Source organism: Lactuca serriola, chromosome 9, assembly GCF_051521515.1.
Source record: "Lactuca serriola cultivar US96UC23 chromosome 9, Lser_US96UC23_V15, whole genome shotgun sequence".
NCBI classification, from domain to species: Eukaryota; Viridiplantae; Streptophyta; class Magnoliopsida; order Asterales; family Asteraceae; genus Lactuca; species Lactuca serriola.
Window position 1 is genome coordinate 33,148,043 of NC_136416.1, and position 22,446 is coordinate 33,170,488.

Consider the following 22,446-nt stretch of genomic DNA (forward strand, 5'->3'; position numbering starts at 1 on the left):
ATGGGTGACTAGCATGAAAAGATGAAATGATGAAGCCATACTAATATAAATTGTAAGAGTTATATGAAATGATAAAAATATTAAAAATAAAGACCTAATGTGGACAAAATTAAAACTTTATTATCCTCTTTAAACGGTTATAACAACCATGTTTGTGTAATATATATAAAAAGGACCTTAGAAATTAAAACCTTATTACCTTCTTTAAACGTGTTGGCGTGATATGTATTTTTCTTGTGCAATTTGTCTTAGCTAACCTTGCTTTTTAGAATTTACTATTTGTAAGGACTAAATTTACTGAATCGCATAGGCTTCTTTCGCGGCTGCTCTTACCCTTTACACCTAATAAATGAATGTTCTTGACAAATTCTAATTATACTATATATTAAAATTCTCCACCCTTAGCTACAGTAAAGTGGCTAAGGGATGACAAAAATGGTCCTTTAAGTATTCATTTTGTTGCAGTTTGGGATTTATACTATTTTCTTGTCTTATCTACAGTATTCTATCTTTCTCTTTTGGCTTATATGACCCTTCTATTTTTTGTGTCATCTATTTCATTCGTTCCTTTTAAATTTTTGTTTATCACCCTGTACTTATGTTTATTTTTCATTCCTTTATTTTATCTGTTAAGCCTTTTGTCAACGTAGACTGCTGACTTGCTTTTTAAATTTTCTACGTATCTTTCTTTCCTGTCGTTTGTTGTCCACATGTTCTTCTTCTCTCTTTCTTTTGGGTTTGATGTCCACCGCCCTTCGCCGCCTATCTCTCGATTACATTAGTATGGTTTCACATTTTACTTTATCCTCCCCAAATCGAGTCTCCTCCCTTCTTCTACCTGTTGCTACCTCCACCGCTTCAGGCGATGTACCGACAACAAACCACCGGAGTTCGCCGTTTACTCTCTGATCCACTACCGTCTCCACCAGAAAAAAGAATGACCCCCCCCCCCCGATATACCATCGCTTCCTCGCTTTTTTTATCTCATTAATTTCCACATTAAATTTGTCGATTCTGCTAACAGAAGCCGCACGTTCTTCTCAAACTACTGACTTCTGATTGGAAATCAAGAAGGAATTCAGGTTGCCCCGTCTCGGACGAAGAAGCCATCGTCACTGTTCGTCGCGAGAATCAACGGAGATTCGGTCGATGGGTTTGCAAATTCTAGGGTTTATCATGGTTCTGTTGATTCATTAGATTTTGATGACCCCACCACCCAATTTATGATCAAAGATGAGGTTGATAAATGGAAAAATGAAGGTACGAACCGTAGGGGTTCTCGATTCCTCTATGATGACCACCGGAGAGCGCCGCCTTGATTTTTGATAGCCTAATATCAGGTAATACAGATTCAAACAACTGTATATCCATTCCTCCTCAGTTCCTTTGGATTCCATCTACATCGATAACCTGATATCAGGTGATTATCGGGTTTTTCTTTTGATGATTTTTCTTGATGTTGTTTATATTTACTAAAGTTGATCTGTGCTTAAAAATTATTTATGAAATTCGTTGGTTGATACGAAATCAAGTACGCAAATGACAGAGGATTTTTTGATGTTGGACATCATATCTTACCCAGGTAAAAGAGTCACTTGCTTCTTTCTCTCATGTTTATGTCCATGTTGATTTCCTTCTTTTTTCCATTTCTAATATTTTAAGGAACATGGGACGACAGAAAAGGGGAGGCAACCGAATCTACAAGAATAAGTAATTCCATCATCTGAAGCTGACCAGGTCTTCTCAACTGCCTATTACCTTTTCAATTTTATCATGTACGTTGTGTCATCCTTTTTGATTTGGTCCTTATAGATTATGAATTCCTTTTCGATTTAATCATTTATAGCCTACACCCTTTGTGCCCGATCTGAAGTCATGGCCCCAGATAAAATCGAAAGGAAAATTGATGAAAAACCACACATCATCAGCAACATTCGATTTCAGGTTCAACATCTACATAACGGTATGATTTTGTTCTGTCTACACTCATACACACACAAACACAATTAAATGAAGCCTCACTTCTACTTCTTTAAATGTTTTTTTAGAGTTTCTGCTAGAATCTAGATAAAAAAACACCCTCCAACTGTTTGACAAAATGTCACAATGAAATATTTGTTCAACAAAGATAGAGTAAAATGCTTTACTTATTTTATTTATTCTAAATTATGTTTTGGTCAAAAATGGTTGTAGTTAAAAAGATAAATGGTTTAACGATTTATAAACTTCAGTTTTTTATATCATGGGTATTAAGCAAGGATTCGTTTAAATCATGGGAGGTCTTTTAGAAAATCCCTCTAACATTGTGTGTGTATGCTTGTATGTTTAACTGTTTATGTGTATGTGTTTGCAACTACAGGTCTGTAACATAACTTGATCCACCAACTGTATGTTAAATGTCAAATATAGATTTTAGATCTGTTACATTATTATTTTTTTACCTCAAATTTTCTATGTATATTAACCGATTAGAAGGGTTTTTTTGTCGTTTTTTTTTTTAATTGATAGGTATGGAATTCAGGCCTGAAAATCTTTCAACTGTGTTTGGGTGGAGGAGCCATATCTACTACTACTACATTTTGAAATTGAAAGGTTGTATGAAATTAACCATTCATCTTATCTTAGTGTGCATTATAATTACAGAAGCATATACTCAAGAAATATAAATTACCTTTTAAGATGTTTGCAGGGAGGCTTTGCTTAAGGTAGATGGGTTCTTATATTGATCCAAAAATGAAAGCAGAGAGTGAGACCATGTGCTTCAAACATCATGATTTCATTTTATCTTTTAAATTACTTCAAATTTACACGACGAAATGAAAATAATTATTTGCAAGGTTAATTCAATTCCGTTTCGTTTTGAAGATCTATTAACACATATTTTGTTTTTTGTTTTTAGTTTGATAACAAATTCGACTATAAAGTTTCTCCATAGGTGCAAATTGGCCTCAGGTATGTAATGTTATACCACTGTCCAATCTCTTTTCGTCCTCTTTTTGTCTTTATGGTTGATTTTTGGACTTGGTTCCTAAACCCAAAGGGTGTTACTTTTATTGCATTCAGACTGCAGTGTATAGCATGATGTGACTTTGTCTTTTTTGTTGTTCTTTTTATGCCCTGGTTTTTGGTTGCCTCTAATTTCTTTCTATTTGTGGTGGTTTTACGTGATTTCTGAAGAAGAAAATCTAGGATTCTGTAAACTGTTGTGTCTTCCTTCACAACTTCTCGAATGGGTCCAAGGTACTATCTAAATCCTACCTTCCCTCTCGATTAGGTTTTTTAACTAAAATTTTTATTATCTTTATGTTTTGAAGAAGCTATCAGATAATGAAACATTGGATTTCCGTTTTTCAATCCCACATACGTTTATTTCTTCATTGTTTTTTTGAAAATCAGCGCATTAACCAAACTGATAAAGGAGTGAATATAAGTTTAGTTATTTTTTTCTTTTGTCTCCTTTTATTAACAAACAACTATCTTTGTTCTTTGTTTGGTGATTCCAAGTTGATTCTTTATTAACAATGATACTGCTTAAAATTATGTTTTTCTGTTGTTACTCTTTAGTTCCTTATGTTACTATGTTCTCAATTCACTAACTACTTAATAAGAACTATAAATAACAATCATAAAGAAACATGGAAAACTGATACTGATGACAGTATTGTAATGTATGGAGTAAAGGATTTATGCTTTTAACTTGGGTTCATTTTATAAATAAAATGTCATTTTCCTTTTCTTTTATAGCCTTACAGTTAATTTTTTCTTTATTATGTGAACAGGGCATACCTCAACAGAGAAATGATGATGGAGATGGAAGAGGGTTCTTTCATAAAGATAGCTATAATTCACAAGAATACAAAGAAATGGAGGAACGAGAGAAAGTGGTCAGGCATATGTGGGAAGTATACATCAATAACAGGAGGTATTTGTGGTTGCTTACGAGGATTTAACAAGCGGTGCACCTGCTTTACTTTTTGGACTAAGTTTATTGTCCTTACTAATTTTTGTTTTTTTGAAGAAAAAATATTATTTATTTGTTTTTATTCGCTTGTTTAGGTTCTTGTGAGAAACATCCCCTCTGATGTTGTTGACAAAAATGGTCCTTCTTTTATATTAGGTTTGTTATATTGTGCATATTTGTTTTATGGCCATTTTGTCCCTACAGTCAAAACTTTTACATTTATTCATAAAAAACACAAAAAACGGCCCGGGACAAAACCCAGACTTTTCATCCTTGCATTTTCTACGTCTGTCATTTTCTTCTTTTGGTATATTTTTTTTATATTGGTTGTCATATTTATTTTTTTTTGTTTTTGTCTGCCGTCACCAAAGTCAACTAAAAAAGTCAAACGTCTATTAATCTATAAACAAAAACGACACTCAAATCAGATGCCCTTCGCATGGGCAACTTATCTAGTTAAAATGAAGAAAAACAAGAGCTGAAACTTAAGTACTTTACAACGATCGCCATATATAAGGGGAAAAGTAATCTCTTTGATTCGTTTCAAAGACTACGGAATAACCAGCAATACGAACAACTAAAATAGTAGTAGCATCTTGTACATTGCAAATACCATACAAGACACAATCCTCACAAACTTCAATACATCAAAAGCACAATTTTGTCTATTTACAAAACAAGATGAACCATAGATTCCAACTCATATAGGCTACCTCTTCAACTCCATTCATCATAAAAGTATGCATAAAGTGGAAGATAGCCAAGAGCCTTTAAAAAAACGAGTTCTTAACAGGAGACCTTCCCACAGCCTTCATCAAGTTGGCTACTTCAAGAACCCTAGCAATTTTCGTTCCCCTCTTTGCCTCTGCTGATGCTCTCCGTTCTTCAGCCTTATGATGTGCTTTTGCTATCTCATTCTCCATCTTTTCCAACGCTCTTGCTCGCTTCTCTTCAAGCTTTCTCTGCAACAACAGAAAGCTAATTAACAACATCAAATCAACTCAACATATTTGTTTAATACATAGAACTTGACTCAATATATACCTCGACTTTCTTCATTCGTAAAGCAGACTGTTGAGCCTGCTCGCTTTCCCAACCTTTGATTATGGCGTCCTCACACTTAAACCTATTGTTGATCTCAGCAACCTTAGCATTCTTCCATGCTGTTATCTTGGATTCAACCTCTTCCTTCTTAAAGCTTGTCACAGACACCAACACCTGATCATCTCGACCATGGTCAGCAGTTACAACAGAACCACGATCTCCTAACACAGAAGATAAGGCCGCCGGAGGATGCAATCCGAAACCCCAGTTGCCAGAATGATCGTTTTCAGCTATGCTGCTTCTGCTCGCTATGGGTGATCCTGCGAGCACCAGTGTACTATTAGTAACACTCATATTTGAAAAACCTCCACGTGAAGCTCGATCACTTGTAGTCATGGACGGAGATGAATGAAGAGGGGAAAATGGTGGAGTCAAAGCATGTACATCCCTAATATCTTCATCGCTATAAAGATCTTGGACGCTTCTATCATAATCAGACATTAGTGGGGTTAATTAGAGCACTTTCTCAGTTTAGTATTCAAAAAGGGTGTAATCACTAATCAGATGGACAAAAATATGCATTAACCAAGATAGACAAGAGATCACAAGATATTGATATGCAATGTGACATAATAAAGTTTAATTTACTTCCGCGTAATTGACTCGTCTTCATGATGTTTCCTTTGCAGGTTTTCTTGATTAAATTAATCCAACTTTTTCTGCAGTTGGTGGGCGAAAAGGATTTGAATATGTGAAGGTTCATGTCATGGGTCCTCCATCAACAGTTATCTTTAAGTGATTGGAGTGGTTCGATTATAGCAATATTAAAGACGGATATAAAATTGACAAAACGCGTTTTTTGTTTCAATTTCGAATATATAATAACGACTACACGGGTCAGTTTTATAAGTGTGGTTGTTTTTTAAGAAGCACCATTCTGGTAGCTCCACGTTTTCATGTGTTACTTGTACCCCCAAATGACCCGACATGATAACTATATCACTACGTAAACCTTTTCCTTCGCAAACGGCAAATACTTTGGGAAAAGTGGCTGACATATAATTATCGACCTGGAAAAAATTATCAAGGGACAAGTAATGTAACATCCTAAATCTATACAAACCGGTCATCTTGATTCTTGATTCTTGAACACGGATTATGTAAAATTTTAAAGAACTATACTTGGGCTTTTATTTAAAAGTCTAATGTTAAATAAATGTTTTGGGCCTGAGAGTATTTTAGCCCATAAGAATGTTAGCCCAAAAGAGTTTGTTAACCCCATTCATTTAAAATAATGTTGGTAATATGAAAAATCTAATATATTTGTTTGATTAAATTATTAAACTAATTAATGAAAATATGCATTTTATAATGATTATTATTACACAAAATTCATGATTGGTTCATGTAGTTTGCAAAAAGTATCACTTTAAGGATAACTATCAGAAACGTTATGTCGGTCCTCGTAGTTTTATTTTGTTGTCTTGTTAGTTCTCCGGACGTTAAATCTTACTTTTGAAGTGTTACTTTTTTTAAATAACTAATATAATTTTTATGCCAAATTTGAAGTTTTCAATAAACCTATATGACTATTTTTGTAACATACTATATATAAACCTTAGGAACCATTATTTTTAGATAACAGACAATACATAACATGTATTTCATTGATACCACAACGAAAAGAGACGTAGCTGCACATCACCGACAACCTCTTTGATTCCCCGTCCCTGCCACCGCTTCTCTTAATCGGCCTCACTCACACGAGACTCTACTCTTTAGTTTATCAAGGTTTCATTCCTCCTATACACCACCCTACTCCCATCTCCATATCTAAAGGCGTTTCTGGGTTTTTTTTATTTGTTTTTATCTTATTCATCCCCAAACAAACAAGATCCGTTTGTTCTTTTTCTTAAAATTTATGTAGCTGATTCAGATGGCGAAGGAATTCCAGGTGGTGGTGGATGGAGAAGACAAAGGTAGTTAGAGGAAAAGGGATGCGGGGAATAAGGGAGAGGGAGGGGATATAGTAAGAAGGAAGTTAGGGTAGGGTGGGGGTAGGGATAAAAGAAGAATGCATTTAATTGAAAAATAACCAAAGTAATATAGAAAGATAAATTAGTTATTTCACACATATTTAACCTTGTTACTAATAAAGTTAAGCTAAAATGACTAATCATGGAAGGTTTTGAAACCACAAGTACCAACAACATAACGCTTCTAATAATTATCCTCAAAGTAATATTTTTTGTAAATCATAGGGAACATTCGTAAAGTTTTGTTTTGTTTTGTTAATATTATTATTATTATTATTATTATTATTATATAGTGGTATATGATTAAAATGTCCACCTTCATGGTAGCATGTGACTTTGACAAGTGATTTGCATTCATATCTGGTATGGGAAGGATTAACACATGATATCTAAGTTTTTCTTCATGTGATTGAGACATCTTCTATGAATTTTCTTAAGCCATTGGAAGGTACAAGTAGTTTGACAATCCTTAAAAACTTGTGTGTTAACCTCTATTTATAACTTTATTTTACATCTCTTTTTTATAGGAAAATATTACACAGTAAACAAAAGATATCGTGACTACAAGGATATATGACATGATATTCATGTATTAGATATCATCAATCATGCCCTTCCAAATAGTGTCTAGGCTTTAGTTGTATATATTCATCTCTTTGAAGTTGTATCCAATCGTTTATTTGGAATACTAAAGAAGAGGTGAAAATATTAAACAAAATGTCAAGCTTTAACAAGATGACACAAATAGATGTGATAATAACATCATATATTCATATACTCTTCATAATACTATTCGAAGCAACAAATATGGTTTTTTAACACTGTTTACAAAATCATTAATATATATATATATATATATATATATATATATATATATATATATATATATATATATATATATATATATATATATATATATACTCTGGCTCTATTTTTTTAAATGTCAGGATTGGCAATAGAAGGATTATAGAAAGCAAGCCATTATAAAAAGATTCAAGATCATGTTAACACTCAAAATTTGTTATAGTAATGAAAATATGATGTGGCATTCAAGGAATATCTTTTAAACCTAAAAATGATTGGAGAACTCTTTGTTATTAATTAGTATAATATGATGAAATATGAGATATATTTTAATAGCATTTCATATAATATGATGAATTATATTATCCGGCCACAAGTTAGCTACATAAAATCTAGCACAAATATTGCAAATGTAAAATTCACCTGTAGCAAACTTAAAAAACTTTTAACTTCATAAAATAGTTTATAACCAAAAAAAATGTACAAAATGTTCTCTAGATCACAAGCTTTCTAATGAGGCTAACACACTCGAATAAGAGATTCATCATTGTGCATCAATCCAAACACACATCAATTCACCTCCAATTAACACTTGAACTTTTAGGGTACAAAACCTTTACCGTCCCCCAAGCTCATATGGGTGGGTGTTTTTTAATTCAAAATCATTAAAACAATATATGACAAAGGCATACACTATTCAAACCCGACTTATTTTTTTTTCCCTTTCTATCTTTTTACACATTTTCTTATATAAGGAGCTAAAAGAAAGATCGTTTTGTAGGACCTCGTCCAACAGCTCTCATCAAGTTGGCTATTTCCAAAACCCTGGCCACTTTGGTTCCTCTCTTGGCCTCTGCGGTTGCTCGTTTTTCCTCTGCTTTCCTTCTAGCTTTTGCTACATCATTTTGCATCTTCTCCATTGCTTTTGCTCGTTTTTCCTCCAATTTTCTCTACATAACATAGACGTTATGATAAGTTTGCACGTATATAGAATATAATATAAAACTTGCAAAGTTTTTATTTATGAAATTTAAATATAAATACATGGTTTTTACTTTATAACAGCACAATACCCCACCAGTTGAAATATAATATGTCTCTAATTTATCAACCAAATCTACTCATCTCCCAATTTGTTATTGGATCCTTATAACATGGAGCTTTATGTTGTATCAAATACATTATAAATAGTACCCAATAGGAAATTATACGATTAGCTCTTTCCAAAAAGGGAAACATCAAATCATGTAAAAAAGATTTATAGGATAAGAACATAACAATCATAACATTTAAATTTTATTATTTAATTAAATTATCTGATAGTTAAATGTTTTTCTTTTCATCTAATATCCTAAGTATAAGATAATGGATCGAAAATTTTAAATTCTATCATAAAATGTAAAAAGTATTGAGTACGTAATACGTATTTACCCTTTTTACCTATTTTGTGATAAGTCGATTAAAACTTGCAACAAGATCCCATAATTTTGTTTTATTACACTTTAAGTACCTCGATTTTCTTCATCCACGAAGTGGACTTCTGAACCTGTTCGCTCTCCCAACCAGTGATGATCGCATCATCCCGCTTGAAACGGTTGTTGATCTTCGCAATTTTGGCGTTCTGCCATGCCGATATCTTAGATTCCACCTCCTCTTTCTTCACCCGTTGCACAGAAGACACATCGCCATGGGTACCCCCACTGCTACTACTTATCAAACTCATCCCACCACCACCAGCGCCGCCGCCACCGTTACCAAGTCTTGCCGGAGAAGCCACCCTTGGATTATTATCCGCAACAATCGCCAAAGGATTGTTTTCCACCAGAATTTCTTCCTCCCTGATCCTCTGCAAGTTACTAATTGGCTCGTTGTGTTCATTAACATCTATGTCGTTTCCTGCAAGTACCAAGGCGTTAAACTCCCTACTCATGGTGGTAAAGTTTTCGGTTTCCGTGCTGCCTATGGAGAGATTTGATGATCTGTGGCTGGTTGTTTCCCAAGTTTCTCCCCGGCGAGGGTGGTGCGGTGGTTGTTGTTGTTGTTGTGGTGGTGGTGGTGGTGATAGTGATGGTGGCGATAGGGCATGTATTTCTCTTATGTTTTCATCGTCTTCATCTTCATCTTGTTGTTGTTGATGCTGTCTAGTGGAAGCTTCAATGAACATGGCGGTTTTAGAGACGAAGAGAAAAGCTCATGTAAATGGAGTAAAGGGGTTTGGATTATGATTTATGTTAAAGCAAATATGAGCCACACATGTGGTGGAAGTTGCATGGAGCGAAGGCTAACTAAAGGAAGCTACAATTTCCTTAACCCCATGGCTCAATACAAAACAAAAGGAGTGTTTTCTTTCTTATTATTTACTTCCCAATTATATTTTAATAATTTTTTTAAAATACTTAATTATCGTACAAAAATCAAATTTATTCTAATTACCCTTATGTTATTTAATTTCTTTTGTAAAAATCTTTAAGATGGACCAAGTATATTACGTACAATATTAAATCATAATTAAGCAAGAATACGATTTTAACCTATTTAAAGTACTGATTAAATTACAAATTATAAGTCAAAATAGTAATATTCAATGTTGATAAGATTAATTAACAATAAATATTAATAGTTTAATGGTATAGACAATATATTGAACATGTATTTGAAGTTATCCGATCATGATCATTTGCAATAGTCAAAGGATACGTGTATTTTTTCTGGAAAAAGAGTATGTAATTATTTGTTATATATATTGTCAGTGCACATATATTTAATGCATATTATATTATATGATTATTGAAGATGAGCATGACATGGAATCGGTTAAAGATTTATACTGGAGCCTCTATCTTTGAAACTGATGTATTCGAGAATCGAGATGATATAATAAGGTAGGTAGAATTTATAAAAATATGAACAATGCATTAATTGAACATCGATCAAGCCTGAAATTTTATATATAATAGGCTAAAATTAGTAATTTACTTTTTATTTATTTATTATTGTTATCGATAAATTAATTAGAAAAGTTTAAATAGAAATTATTTTTTTTAAACGTCTGGACAAATAAGTCGAAGTCCACTAAACTTAGGTCGGAAAGGTGGCCAGATATACCATTCATAAAAAGCTACGTGTCAAAGATTTAGAATATTTTATTTTGCATTATTTTTGTCTTTCATTATTATTTTAATCCTTATTTTAATTGAGATAATGCAATTACCCCTTAAGTTAAAGCAGTGTTTTATTTGCATCCTCTGGGTATATTGAAATAATAAATCCGCACCTATTCAGATTTAAAGTTTACCATTTTCATACATACTATTAGACATGTGACATGTGAAATAGCCGTTTATGTGAAACATTCGTTTATATAGTCATAGAGAGATAATTGTAAATTGTAGATATTTACCTTTTTATTTCATTCCAATGAGATTTTAGAGTCTATTTCTAGTATTATTGTTTCCCTTACATAATATGATTATATGAAAGCAAATGAGGCGATAGTAGCTAATGCTCTTTTTAGTTTCTATATTAACAAACGTAAAACAGATGATTGTCTCAAGATTGTTGAGATTTATTTTTCAGTTTAATTTCATATGAAAGAAAAATATTTGATGATTGTGGTAGATTAGGACGTATGTCTCCAAACATCTTTATATATACAAAAAATCTCTATATATTTTTATTTTTGTTTTCTTTTATAATACTTTAAAACTGTCGGCCAAGATCTATCAATATGGAGGGCCCACATAATTAGGTGTTTCCTCACCAATAATGCGCTCACACGCGTCACATATTCAGAGGAAGTCCATATCACGTGACACAAGATCATTGGCCGTGACCCGGATTGAATTAACACTGCCGATGTGACGTACTCTAGCGAGAAACGTTATACTTAAAAAAAATACACAAGTTTTTTTAACACAAATGGTTCACGGGGTATACTAGTATTTAAAATACTTGGCACAGAAAGTTTCTATGGTTCTATTCCACACCTCATCTCACACTTTTCTCTGCTAACTCTTTCTATGGATTCTCTCTAGTTTTATTTGCCATCTCAAATCATTTACGAAAAAAGACATCATCAAGCAATGTTCAATCGGACTTGAAGATTCTTAACAAAACAAGCCAAAAGTCTAAGGTTTAGGAGAATTTTGAGCACGTTGAGGATGGAGTTGGCAAGCAAGGGGTAGGATGTCATGGTGTTAGGGATTGTTTACAACACAAAGAATTTTGACGATGACACTGGCATGTAAGTATTTTAAATTTTTTGTTTTAGTTATTTTTTTGCAATAAAAAATATATATATTAATATTGTCTTTTATGAAATTAGGGTGCATGTCGGCATGTAGAAAAGAAAAACGCTTGATAATTTACCGCGACAAGCTCAAATACATGGAAACTTAACTTTTCCATTTCGACAATGCGAAGGCACGAGAGTTGACGGTGGAATGTGTTTAAAGAAGGGCCGGCTACCATTTGATTATTTTTTTTTTTTGGAAAAGCAAATATATTCTATTCTACTTCTATATAACATCTAAATCTCCATCTATATCTCTCCACCTGTGATCGCTTTATTCCAAATGTGTTATAACCTCGATTTTCTCAAGTAAGTCGTGCTATTTTAAAACATGATATATATATATATATATATATATATATATATATATATATATATATATATATATATATATATATATATATATATATATATATATATATATATATATATATATATATACTATCTTATAAAAGAAATCCTATTATTTCTAAAAATAAATTGATTATAATAATATTATTTTTTTAAGACGTTCAAATCATTAAGCTAACAGTACAAGTAGTCATCAATAAAATAATATTAAATTTTAACCTGTGTTTTGAATCCTTATATTTCTCAACAAATTCTATCTCCTTTCCTAAATTTCGGATAATTCAAAATTTGAAACCATCAGAAAATACATGTTGATTCAAATATCCCTCCTGCATATGGCTCTTTCTTAACAGGTTTTTTTTAATCCTTACTTGTAATTGATTTCATCATTTTTAACTTTTTGTATTTTTATCTTATAAATATATTGGGTGAAGACTTTATTATATCAGGTTTGTTCCTAAAAAGATTTTTACTATGTTTCTTTAATGTGTTGGCTTTGCAGGTTCAAAGAACTCAACCAAGAGGGTCAGTTAAAGCATTGTATTATCATTAGCTTGTATATTTTGGCATCTTACTTTTGCAATAAAGAACAATTAAACACAATATTTGACATGATTAAGGTAGTTTGTATATTTTTCATCTTGTTTAGTCTAAAAATGAAACCTTTTTCATCATTGGTCCTTATACTATCAAGTTTCATCACATGGACGTCCTGATTACGGTGATTATTGTCCTTATTATAAGGTTCTATATAGATTTTGTTCAATATTTTAAGGTTTCGAAAACCTAAATCAATATGAATCCTTCAATTACATACCATCGTTGAAAATGTTTTAATTTGTGACCAAACTTGGTTTAAAATCACAATGAACAAGTTGACACCTAAGTATTTTGGCCTTCTCAAAGGCCTATTTATCGACTTTTGAATCACAACACCTGATATTCTAAATGTTTATTTTTATAAACTATTATTTATATATTTTAGCATTTTACTTAGTAGGACATTAAATTAATAAAGGAATTAAGGAAAACGAAAAAAAAAAAAGAGGACGATAAACAGTACAAGTGGTTTGGGTATATATAAATGGAAGTAATAACCATTTAGGGGGGTGTTTGGCAAAAAAGCTTATTGTTTATTAGTTTATTAGCTTATAAGTTAATAAGTAAGTGTATGGTAACTTATGAAAAAATGACGTATTAGAGGTTCCCCACCGGAATAAGTAATTTTAATCCAAACACTTTTTTAACTTATAGTGACGTGGAACCTAATAAGTTGTTTTAAAAAAGCTTAGCCTAACACCCCCTTAATATGGTATGATAATGCTCTTTAAAAATAGATGTCATTTAATATTCATTTCTCGAAGTGAACGCAAAATTGTTTTAACTTTAAAGAGATCAAATTATTCGCCGCCCGCCGTTTTGCGCGGGTAGACGGCTAGTATATATATATATATATATATATATATATATATATATATATATATATATATATATATCTTTACTATCTTATAAAAGAAATCCCACTATTTCTAAAAATAGATTGAATATAATAATATTATTTTTTTAAGACGTTCAAATCATTAAGCTAATAGTACAAGTAGTCATTAATAAAATAATATTAAATTTTAACATGTGTTTTGAATCCTTATATTTCTCAACAAATTTTATCTCTTTTCCTGAATTTCGGATAATTCAAAATTTGAAACCATCAGAAAATACATATTGATTCAAATATCCCTACTGCAAATGGCTCTTTCTTAACAGGTTTTATTTTAATCCTTACTTGTAATTGATTTCATCATTTTTAACTTTTTGTATTTTTATCTTATAAATATATTAGGTGAAGGCTTTATTATATCAGGTTTGTTCCTAAAAAGATTTTTACTATGTTTCTTTAATGTGTTGGCTTTACAGGTTCAAAGAACTTAACCAAGAGGGTCAGTTAGAGCATTGTATTATCATTAGTTTGTATATTTTGGCATCTTACTTTTGCAATAAAGAACGGTTAAACACAAGATTTGACATGATTAAGGTAGTTTGTATATTTTTCATCTTGTTTAGTCTAAAAATGAAACATTTTTCATCATTGGTCTTTATACTATCAAGTTTCATCACATGGTCCTGATTACGGTGATTATTGTACTTATTATAAGGTTCTATATAGATTTTGTTCAATATTTTAAGGTTTCGAGAACCTAAATCAATATGAATCCTTCAATTACATACCATCGTTGAAAATGTTTTAATTTGTGACCAAACTTGGTTTAAAATCACAATGAACAAGTTGACACCTGAGTATTTTGGCTTTCTCAAAGGCCTATTTATCAACTTTTGAATCACGACACCTGATATTCTAAAGGATTATTATTATAAACTATTATTTATATATTTTAGCATTTTACTTAGTAGGACATTAAATTAATAAAGAAATTAAGGAAAACGAAAAAAAAAAAAAAAAAAAGAGGACAATAAACAGTACAAGTGGTTTGGGTATGTATAAATGGAAGTAATAACCATTTAGGGGGTGTTTGGCAAAAAAAAACTTATTGTTTATTAGTTTATTAACTTATAAGTTAACAAGTAAGTATAGGGTAACTTATGAAAAAATGACGTATTAGAGGTTCCCCACTGGAATAAGTTATTTTAATCAAAACACTTTTTTAACTTATAGTGATGTGGAACCTATTAAGTTGTTTTAAAAAAACTTAGCCAAACACCCCCTTAATATGGTATGGTAATGCTCTTGAAAAATAGATGTCATTTAATATTCATTTCTCGAAGTGAACGCAAAATGGTTTTAACTCTAAAGAGATCAAATTATTCGCCGCCCGCCGCTTTGCGCGGGTAGACGGCTAGTATATATATATATATATATATATATATATATATATATATATATATATATATAATAAATCTTACTATTTCTAAAAATATATTGAATATAATAATATTATTTTTTTAAAACGTCAAAACTATTAAACTAAGAGTACAACTAACCACCAATAAAATAATATTAATTTGTAAAATATTATTTACATTTTGAGTTTGTCCTACATATAAAACATAGATTGCAACTATCTAATGCATAACTTTTGGAACATATTTTATCCGCCTTTTATCTTTTTCACATATATGGGAACTTATACTTATTTATTTAACAATTGTTGAATCCGTCATCCTACTTAAATGCATAACTGACCAATTTCAACATTTTAAATTTCAAAAATACAATTGAAACCCTAAAATCTCAAGTTCTCTGTATAAACCAAGGATTCCAGGTCAGCCTCTACCCATGTTTTCGCCTTCAACAATTTATCTTTCTTTAGATCTAGCAACAAGCATCTACAGATGTGTGGAGCACATATGATGGTGCTCTCTGTTACAGCCCCCCATCTGCACACCACTAACATTGTCGTGTCTCTTCTTCAATCTCAGTTCCCTAACATGAACTTGCTTCGTCTCCAAACTCTTTCGTTCTTCGACTACTGAGCACCACCACCATAATCAATGCGCTCGACATTGGCTCCTCCCTTGGACAACTGCCCACTGGCAGCACGACTTCACATCAAAACACGACCACACATCTCGCAATGCTAAAGACATCGCACATTCGCACTATCGTTATCACACCCACCGGAAAGCTTAACATCCGCCTCTCTGTCGTTTACCACCATAGTCCACCCTTCTCTCACTCTCAAAACCTAATCCCCATTTTCAATATATGTTTAATGTTTTATATGTGTTCTCACACGAAATTCTATTTTTATTGGTTTTCTTGTTGATTCCATATATGTATTGCTGGACTGAAGCTTGAACAAGAAACTCCCAATGCTCCTATGTTCCCTAACCATGAAATGATTCTTTTATTGCAGGAAACTTCTACAGATCCATGGATGTATTGTATGTACGTGTTTTTTTTTTTCTTTTTTATGAATTTCTAGGGCTTTGATCAGTTTTGATTTGATTTATTTTTATATAAGAAAGTTATATTGATCTATTGCATAACTATTTTCAAACTACATGAGGTTTTTAAATTGATTTCAGAAAACATTGGAATCTAAGCCCAATGTTGAACAATTTGGCTTATTGGAAGTAATTCTTGCAACAAACTGGATACAAGTTCTCCTACTAGGAAACACTAAGGATATCATTCTCATATAGGTTCCTGTTATGAGACACTTGGTATGTTACATTTCAATTTTTTTGGTTTTTTAATTAAGATGGTAACTTTGTATATTTTTAGTGGTTTAAATATGTGGTTTTCATATAATTTTCAACCAAGACAGAATTCGTAAGGCATACATTTTTTCCAGTCGTGTTCTTGTATATAAACACTCCGTCTTTATAAACATATTTGATGTCTGTATGTGCTAATTTGATGTTGTTTTTGCTATGGATGTGCAGGTTATTGATTATGTATTGGATAGACAAAAGGAGACTGAATGGATGTGCATCGTGTTGTATTGCATATAGCGATATATGTACAAGTTTTATCATCACTATTTTTAATGTTTTTTGAGGACATCCGTTGATATCTGAAAGGAAGCCAAGTACAAAATTTGACATTTTTTGAGTGTTGGGTTCTTAGTTGGTGGGAAGACTCTACGTGGGAAATTAGAAATTATAGGGAATCTAATGCATAGGGCTTGTTGAAGGGATCAGAGGCCATTGTTTCATGCCAAGTCTTCATATAAACCATCATGTCCTCACATGTTAATACCTAGAAACAAAAGAGACAAAAAAAAATCTATTTTGCCTTATTATTCTCCTTTATACTTAAGTAATCCGGAAACGTTAATTAGGTGGAAAAAACATAACTTTACCTTTTTTTTTTGGTTTATAGTAGTATAATCCATTTTTGACAAATCTGTTTTTCATATAGGATGAAGTGATTAATATCAATAATTTTTTTTGGTTTATAGTCAGTATATAGTTAGTTTTTATAACAATTTTATTTTCATGTAGGATAGAATGGGTAACAGTGGCAGGAAATGGAAGCTGTGGAGGAGATAATAAAGGCAGTTAGTCAGGTGTTGATTGCAAGGGTTTCGAAGGAAGCTACATGGGCAAAATCTCTTTATTATGAGTCATGGTTGATTTTAAAAGACCAATTATAAAAAGAAGAGGATGGATGAGCATTTTATTGGTTATCTATTATTATTGATTATATATTTATTTAATTTAAAGATCTTGTTCGTTTTTTGATAAATACAAATAATACATCACATAGAATTTGTGTCACTCCACATGATTGAAATTGTTTTTTTTATCATCTTTTCATAACCATTTCAACAACTTATACACTAAATGAAAGAATATATTCTAAAATAGTCAGGTATGTAAATAAATAAATAAAACACTATTCAATTTACATAAAATGAATGAATCAATTTCCTTTAGATACTAAAATTATTCTAAAATTTAAATTGTAAGTAAATTACCAACAATCATTTGTTAAACTTGAGGACAACGACACAAAATATACTATAATATTTCAAAATAAAGAACAAAGTTGCAAAAGAACATTTTGGAATCAAAATCCCAAATGTTCACTCAGAAAGAAAAACTATAAATTCCTCCAAAACAAACCAAATTTGCAAAAGAAAATATTTTAGAATCATAATTGCAAATATCTAAAATTGAAAATATATTCTACAATTATTCAGTGATGAAACAGTGGACGTAATACTTAATCATTGGATTTTTTTGATTGAAGAAGTCTTTATTGGTTTCTTTGATTGATTCGGTCTTTCCCATCTTTAAATTCAACAGGTCTCAATCAGATTACATCATATCGCGGACAATATTATCCACAAAAAAGATAATGTCGATGCAATTAACGATTACATCATCGATCAATTCCACAAAGAAAAGAGAATTTACTATAAACAGTAGACTTAAGCTTTAATCATTGGATTCTTTGATAGATGCAGTCTTCATTGGATTCTTTGATTGATGCAGTCTTTCCCTTCTTGAAATTCAATAAGTCTAAATGAGATCATATCATATCTCGCACAATATTATCCACAAAAAAAGATAGTGTCGATGCAATTAACGATTAAATGATCGATGGATTCCACGGAGAAGAGAGAATTTACTAAAGTATCGATGAAACTATGAGCGTGTTTGGCACGGAGCTTTTGGAAGCGTTTAAGAGCTTCTAGCTTGTAGCTTTTGACAAAACGCTCTAGTTTAAACAAAAAGCTTCGTTTGGCAGTACGAGCGTTTAACTTTTAGTTTTAACAAAACGCTCCGATTCTAAAAGCTACTTCATGTAGCTTTTAGCAAAACGCTCCGGAGCTTTTGAAATCAATTTCCATAATTACCCTTAAAAATATATTTAAATATTTTTTTTATTTTTAATCAATTGTCGTTTTATGTAATTTTATATATTTCAAAAGCTTCCAGTTACTTTTGCCAAACATTCATATAACAAATAAAAGCTACAGCTTCCTGCTACACGCTACCAGCTACCCGCTACCAGCTAACCGCTAACCGCTACCCGCTTCCAGCTAACAGCTATTTTTGCCAAACACGCCCTATATATATGATAAATATGCTTTTATCTGTTGGAATTCTTGAACTCGATCACTGTTAGTGGGTTACCTCCTCATTACCTTCGGTTGAAAGTTGGATGCCCAATAATAGTGTTACGAAATATTGACCCTACAAATGGATTGTGTAATAACACCTGATTGATATGCAAAAGTTTTTAGCAAAATGTTATTGATGCAAAAATAACTATTAGTCAACATGCTGGAAAAATTATATTTTTGCCTAAGATTCCTTATGCCGATCTGATGATGACTTGTTCCCATTCAAGCTGAAGAGGAAATAATTTCCTATTCGATTATGCTTTGCAATGACAATCAATAAAGCTCAAAGACAAACAATTCCAAATATAAGTATCAATCAGACACAATATTCTCGTATGACCAATTTATGTTGCATTGTGTAGAGGGATCTCACATGGCAATACAAAAGTGTTAGTTAAGCCTAACAAAAACTTAAAAGGTGATGTAGTTTATACATTAAACATGCTTTACAAAAAAGTATCGTGAGATTAATAATGTATGATCAGTCATGTGTTGTTACATATTTTCCTTTTTTTGTGTTCTTATATAATTCAATTATTTTTGATTGAATGGCTTAAACATTTTTTATTCTGTACCGCCTTGACATGTTTACTTTTATCGGTTATTTGATGTATCATGTTACAAATAACACCAAATTTGGATTCAATTGTCTTCAACATGTGCTTCCTTTTAGAATATAATATTTTTTGTAAACGAAACATATTGCCGAAAGAAATTATGTGTCACCACCGCTTTGCGCGGGCCCACCACTAGTATATATATATATATATATATATATATATATATACACACACACACACTAGCCGTTTACCCGCGTAAAGCGGCGGACGACAAATAGTTTGTTTCGACAATTATTTTCTTTTCGATGGAGAATGATTATTTTCAATTCAATCATTAGTTTGTTTTAGGAAACATGTCATATTAAAAATAAAGAAAATTCATGAAATGACCAAATTATAGGGTGTTGAGTATTTATTTGGATGAAAAAAGATCTGGTCAAAACCTTAGAAGAGAAAATTTATAGGAGTTTGTTTAAATTTTAATATTATTTTATTAGTGATTAGTTGTACAATTAGCTTAATGATTTGGACGTCTTAAAAAAATATTATTATTTTATTCAATCTATTAGAAATAGTGGTATTTGTTTTATAAGATAGTATATATATATATATATATATATATATATATATATATATATATATATATAGGGTTAGGTTATTTTGTTTTTAGTAACTATTATGTGTCAGAATGCACAGATCTGGACCATTGGATGAAATATAATCAAATGTCATGATCTGAGGGTCTATGATAGTAGAATATGATAACATGTACCATATAATCACATAAATTTGAGCATAAGGGCATTCTAGTCAATTAACATATATTAAAAAAGGAAATTTTCGGATTTTTAGGGATAATTAATTCCTTTATTTTTAAAAATCCAAATATTTTAAATTAATTAAAAATTAAAAATCTGATTTTACTCTGTCAGAATGATAGAATTTTAACTATAAAGTAGTAAACATATTTTTCGATTTTATTCTGTCAGAATGACAGAATGTCAACCATAAACTAGTAAATATATTCTGAAAGAATACACAAAATCGATTCTTGAACTAATAATATACCAAATAATTACATTGAACGATTGTGATTCATTGAATTATAACAAACATTCTGAAAGAATAACAAATATAATTATTAAAAAATAACAACATTCTAGATGTCTTGTGTATGTTTGACCTCTAAGCCAATTCAAAATATGCTAGCATTCTATGAGATTGACATTTTGTGACATTGACATTCTGTCAGAATTGTATTGCATGAGAATGATTTTATACAAGGAGCCTTTCCCATCAGGTCTTCAAGCCATTTCTATCACAAATTCATTTCCAAATACTTTGTAGTGATACACTTGTAACAACTGCACATTAAACATATAATTAATTAACTACAAATTCTATCAGAATAAAGCAATAATATTCTTATATAATAAACTATTCTTTCAGAATGGAAATATTATAAAAAGGTAAACAAGGTCAAAGCTATGATCAGCCCATATATCTGTTTGCTTCAACATCATAAACATAAGGAAAAGTCAGTTTGCTTCAACTTCAAATCTATGATCAGGATAAATGTTTGCTTCAACATCATAAACATAGATTGAATCATCAATACTTCCAGCTACAAGTTCTCTGCCATCAAAGAATGGTGTCTCTGAATTTCTGAAAAAAAAAATTACAAAAACCCAACTCAAAAAACTTAATCAAAGATCAATAAAGTTCATGTAAACTTACCAGGATCTCCTCATTAACCGGTGATTCCATCACTAACCATGAATACAATCTGAGACTGTTATATTTCTCTTTGACATTTCATCAAACACTTTAAGGTCGCTCCCTAAATCACCACATTTTCTATGAATCATGAATGAAAAAAAACCAATTCAGAACCATTAACATCCATTAACATCAAATGAGTTACACAGGAGGGTATACCTCCTGTGTTCGGTTTCCATACGATTGAAGAAAAAAAAAAGCGTAAATGGTTATGTGGCTTCGGTTTTGATTGAAAATGGTAGAACCCCCATTTTTTAACCACAGCCACTGAATCATTATTGTAACGAAAACTTGTGAACAAACATAAAATCAAACTCCAATTCCAATTCAGTCTTGAACAGACTGAGGGTATCGCCGATATGGAAGTTTCGTCTGGAAGCCCAAATATGGTAGAGTTCAATTTCGTTGGTTGCAAGGATTCGCCAACCAACATCGCCCCCAACTAGGAATTCGGTAGTGCCGATGACTTTCGTGATTTAGGGTTGGATTGTGAAGAAGCGAATCAGAAGATGGTCGTTCTTCGTCCTTTTATTTTGGTAATTTTAAAATCAAATCCCCCATTTATCTCAATTACCATAATTTTAGAGTCATGATTTACTAATTTACCCTTTTTAATTTATTTAATGATTAAATTATTCTTAAATTCCTATTGGTACATTCATGCACACAATAGTTGCTAAAAACATTTGAACCTAGCTCTCTCTCTCTCTCTCTCTCTTTCTCTCTCTCTCTCTCTCTCTATATATATATATATATATATATATATATATATAGGTAGATTCAAATATGGATGCACATCTATTGTGTGGACTTAGGAAATATTAAATCATTAAATAATCTATAAGAGTATTTTAGTAATACTAGCCATTATTAATTATGGTAAATAAAGAAAATCTTTAATTACCTTTAAATCTGGGAAATCGGTTTATGAACCCTAAAATCCACCCATCGACCCCTTTCTAACAATTCATCATCTTCATTCTTTCCCCGCCTCCGGAGTTGACTTACTTCCCTACCTTAATAT

The 22,446-nt window shown here is 31.4% G+C and overlaps 2 protein-coding genes and 3 long non-coding RNA genes across 11 annotated transcripts; 3 read left to right on the forward strand and 2 right to left on the reverse strand.

Annotated features, from left to right (window-relative positions):
* Window positions 1-765: 765 nt before the first annotated feature.
* On the forward strand, window positions 766-4,127 carry LOC145074066 (uncharacterized). Of its 4 annotated transcripts, none has more exons than XR_013691682.1 (7): window positions 766-1,737; window positions 1,847-1,963; window positions 2,509-2,592; window positions 2,690-2,746; window positions 2,900-2,952; window positions 3,178-3,240; window positions 3,780-4,127. It is a non-coding gene; the product is annotated as an uncharacterized LOC145074066 (long non-coding RNA). The 4 variants fall into 4 exon arrangements; XR_013691681.1 differs by lacking the exon at window positions 2,690-2,746 and having other exon boundaries at window positions 766-1,582; window positions 1,679-1,737; XR_013691680.1 differs by having other exon boundaries at window positions 2,509-2,746.
* A 392-nt stretch (window positions 4,128-4,519) lies between these two features.
* Window positions 4,520-5,645, reverse strand: LOC145076839 (remorin 4.1-like). Its single transcript, XM_079022640.1, has 2 exons — window positions 5,006-5,645; window positions 4,520-4,923 (listed from the first exon to the last, which is right to left on the reverse strand). The coding sequence occupies exons 1-2, from the start codon at window positions 5,504-5,506 to the stop codon at window positions 4,732-4,734; spliced, it is 693 nt and encodes a 230-aa protein (XP_078878766.1). The 5' UTR covers window positions 5,507-5,645; the 3' UTR covers window positions 4,520-4,731.
* A 2,634-nt stretch (window positions 5,646-8,279) lies between these two features.
* On the reverse strand, window positions 8,280-10,156 carry LOC145073330 (remorin 4.1-like). Its single transcript, XM_079019880.1, has 2 exons — window positions 9,356-10,156; window positions 8,280-8,795 (listed from the first exon to the last, which is right to left on the reverse strand). Exons 1-2 carry the CDS (start codon window positions 10,007-10,009, stop codon window positions 8,604-8,606), a joined length of 846 nt encoding a protein of 281 aa, XP_078876006.1. The 5' UTR covers window positions 10,010-10,156; the 3' UTR covers window positions 8,280-8,603.
* Window positions 10,157-11,563: 1,407 nt separating this feature from the next.
* On the forward strand, window positions 11,564-14,570 carry LOC145073556 (uncharacterized). 2 transcript variants are annotated; one of them, XR_013691424.1, is made up of 4 exons: window positions 11,748-12,088; window positions 12,170-12,445; window positions 12,990-13,107; window positions 14,402-14,570. It is a non-coding gene; the product is annotated as an uncharacterized LOC145073556 (long non-coding RNA). The 2 variants fall into 2 exon arrangements; XR_013691423.1 differs by lacking the exons at window positions 12,990-13,107; window positions 14,402-14,570 and having other exon boundaries at window positions 11,564-12,088; window positions 12,170-12,466.
* Window positions 14,571-15,561: 991 nt separating this feature from the next.
* LOC145074836 (uncharacterized) lies at window positions 15,562-17,728 on the forward strand. 3 transcript variants are annotated; one of them, XR_013692134.1, is made up of 3 exons: window positions 15,577-16,391; window positions 16,532-16,669; window positions 16,892-17,728. It is a non-coding gene; the product is annotated as an uncharacterized LOC145074836 (long non-coding RNA). The 3 variants fall into 3 exon arrangements; XR_013692136.1 differs by having other exon boundaries at window positions 15,580-15,765; window positions 15,923-16,669; XR_013692133.1 differs by having other exon boundaries at window positions 15,562-16,669.
* Window positions 17,729-22,446: the final 4,718 nt, after the last annotated feature.

Excerpts from the sequence above, each read along its gene's own strand:
- LOC145073330 (XM_079019880.1), bottom strand. The coding sequence starts at position 10,009 with ATGTTCATTGAAGCTTCCACTAGACAGCATCAACAACAACAAGATGAA. Across the intron at positions 8,796-9,355 it reads CGTGGATGAAGAAAATCGAG|AGAAAATTGGAGGAAAAACG; the intron begins GTACTTAAAGTG and ends TATGTTATGTAG.
- LOC145076839 (XM_079022640.1), bottom strand. The coding sequence starts at position 5,506 with ATGTCTGATTATGATAGAAGCGTCCAAGATCTTTATAGCGATGAAGAT. Across the intron at positions 4,924-5,005 it reads TACGAATGAAGAAAGTCGAG|AGAAAGCTTGAAGAGAAGCG; the intron begins GTATATATTGAG and ends CTGTTGTTGCAG.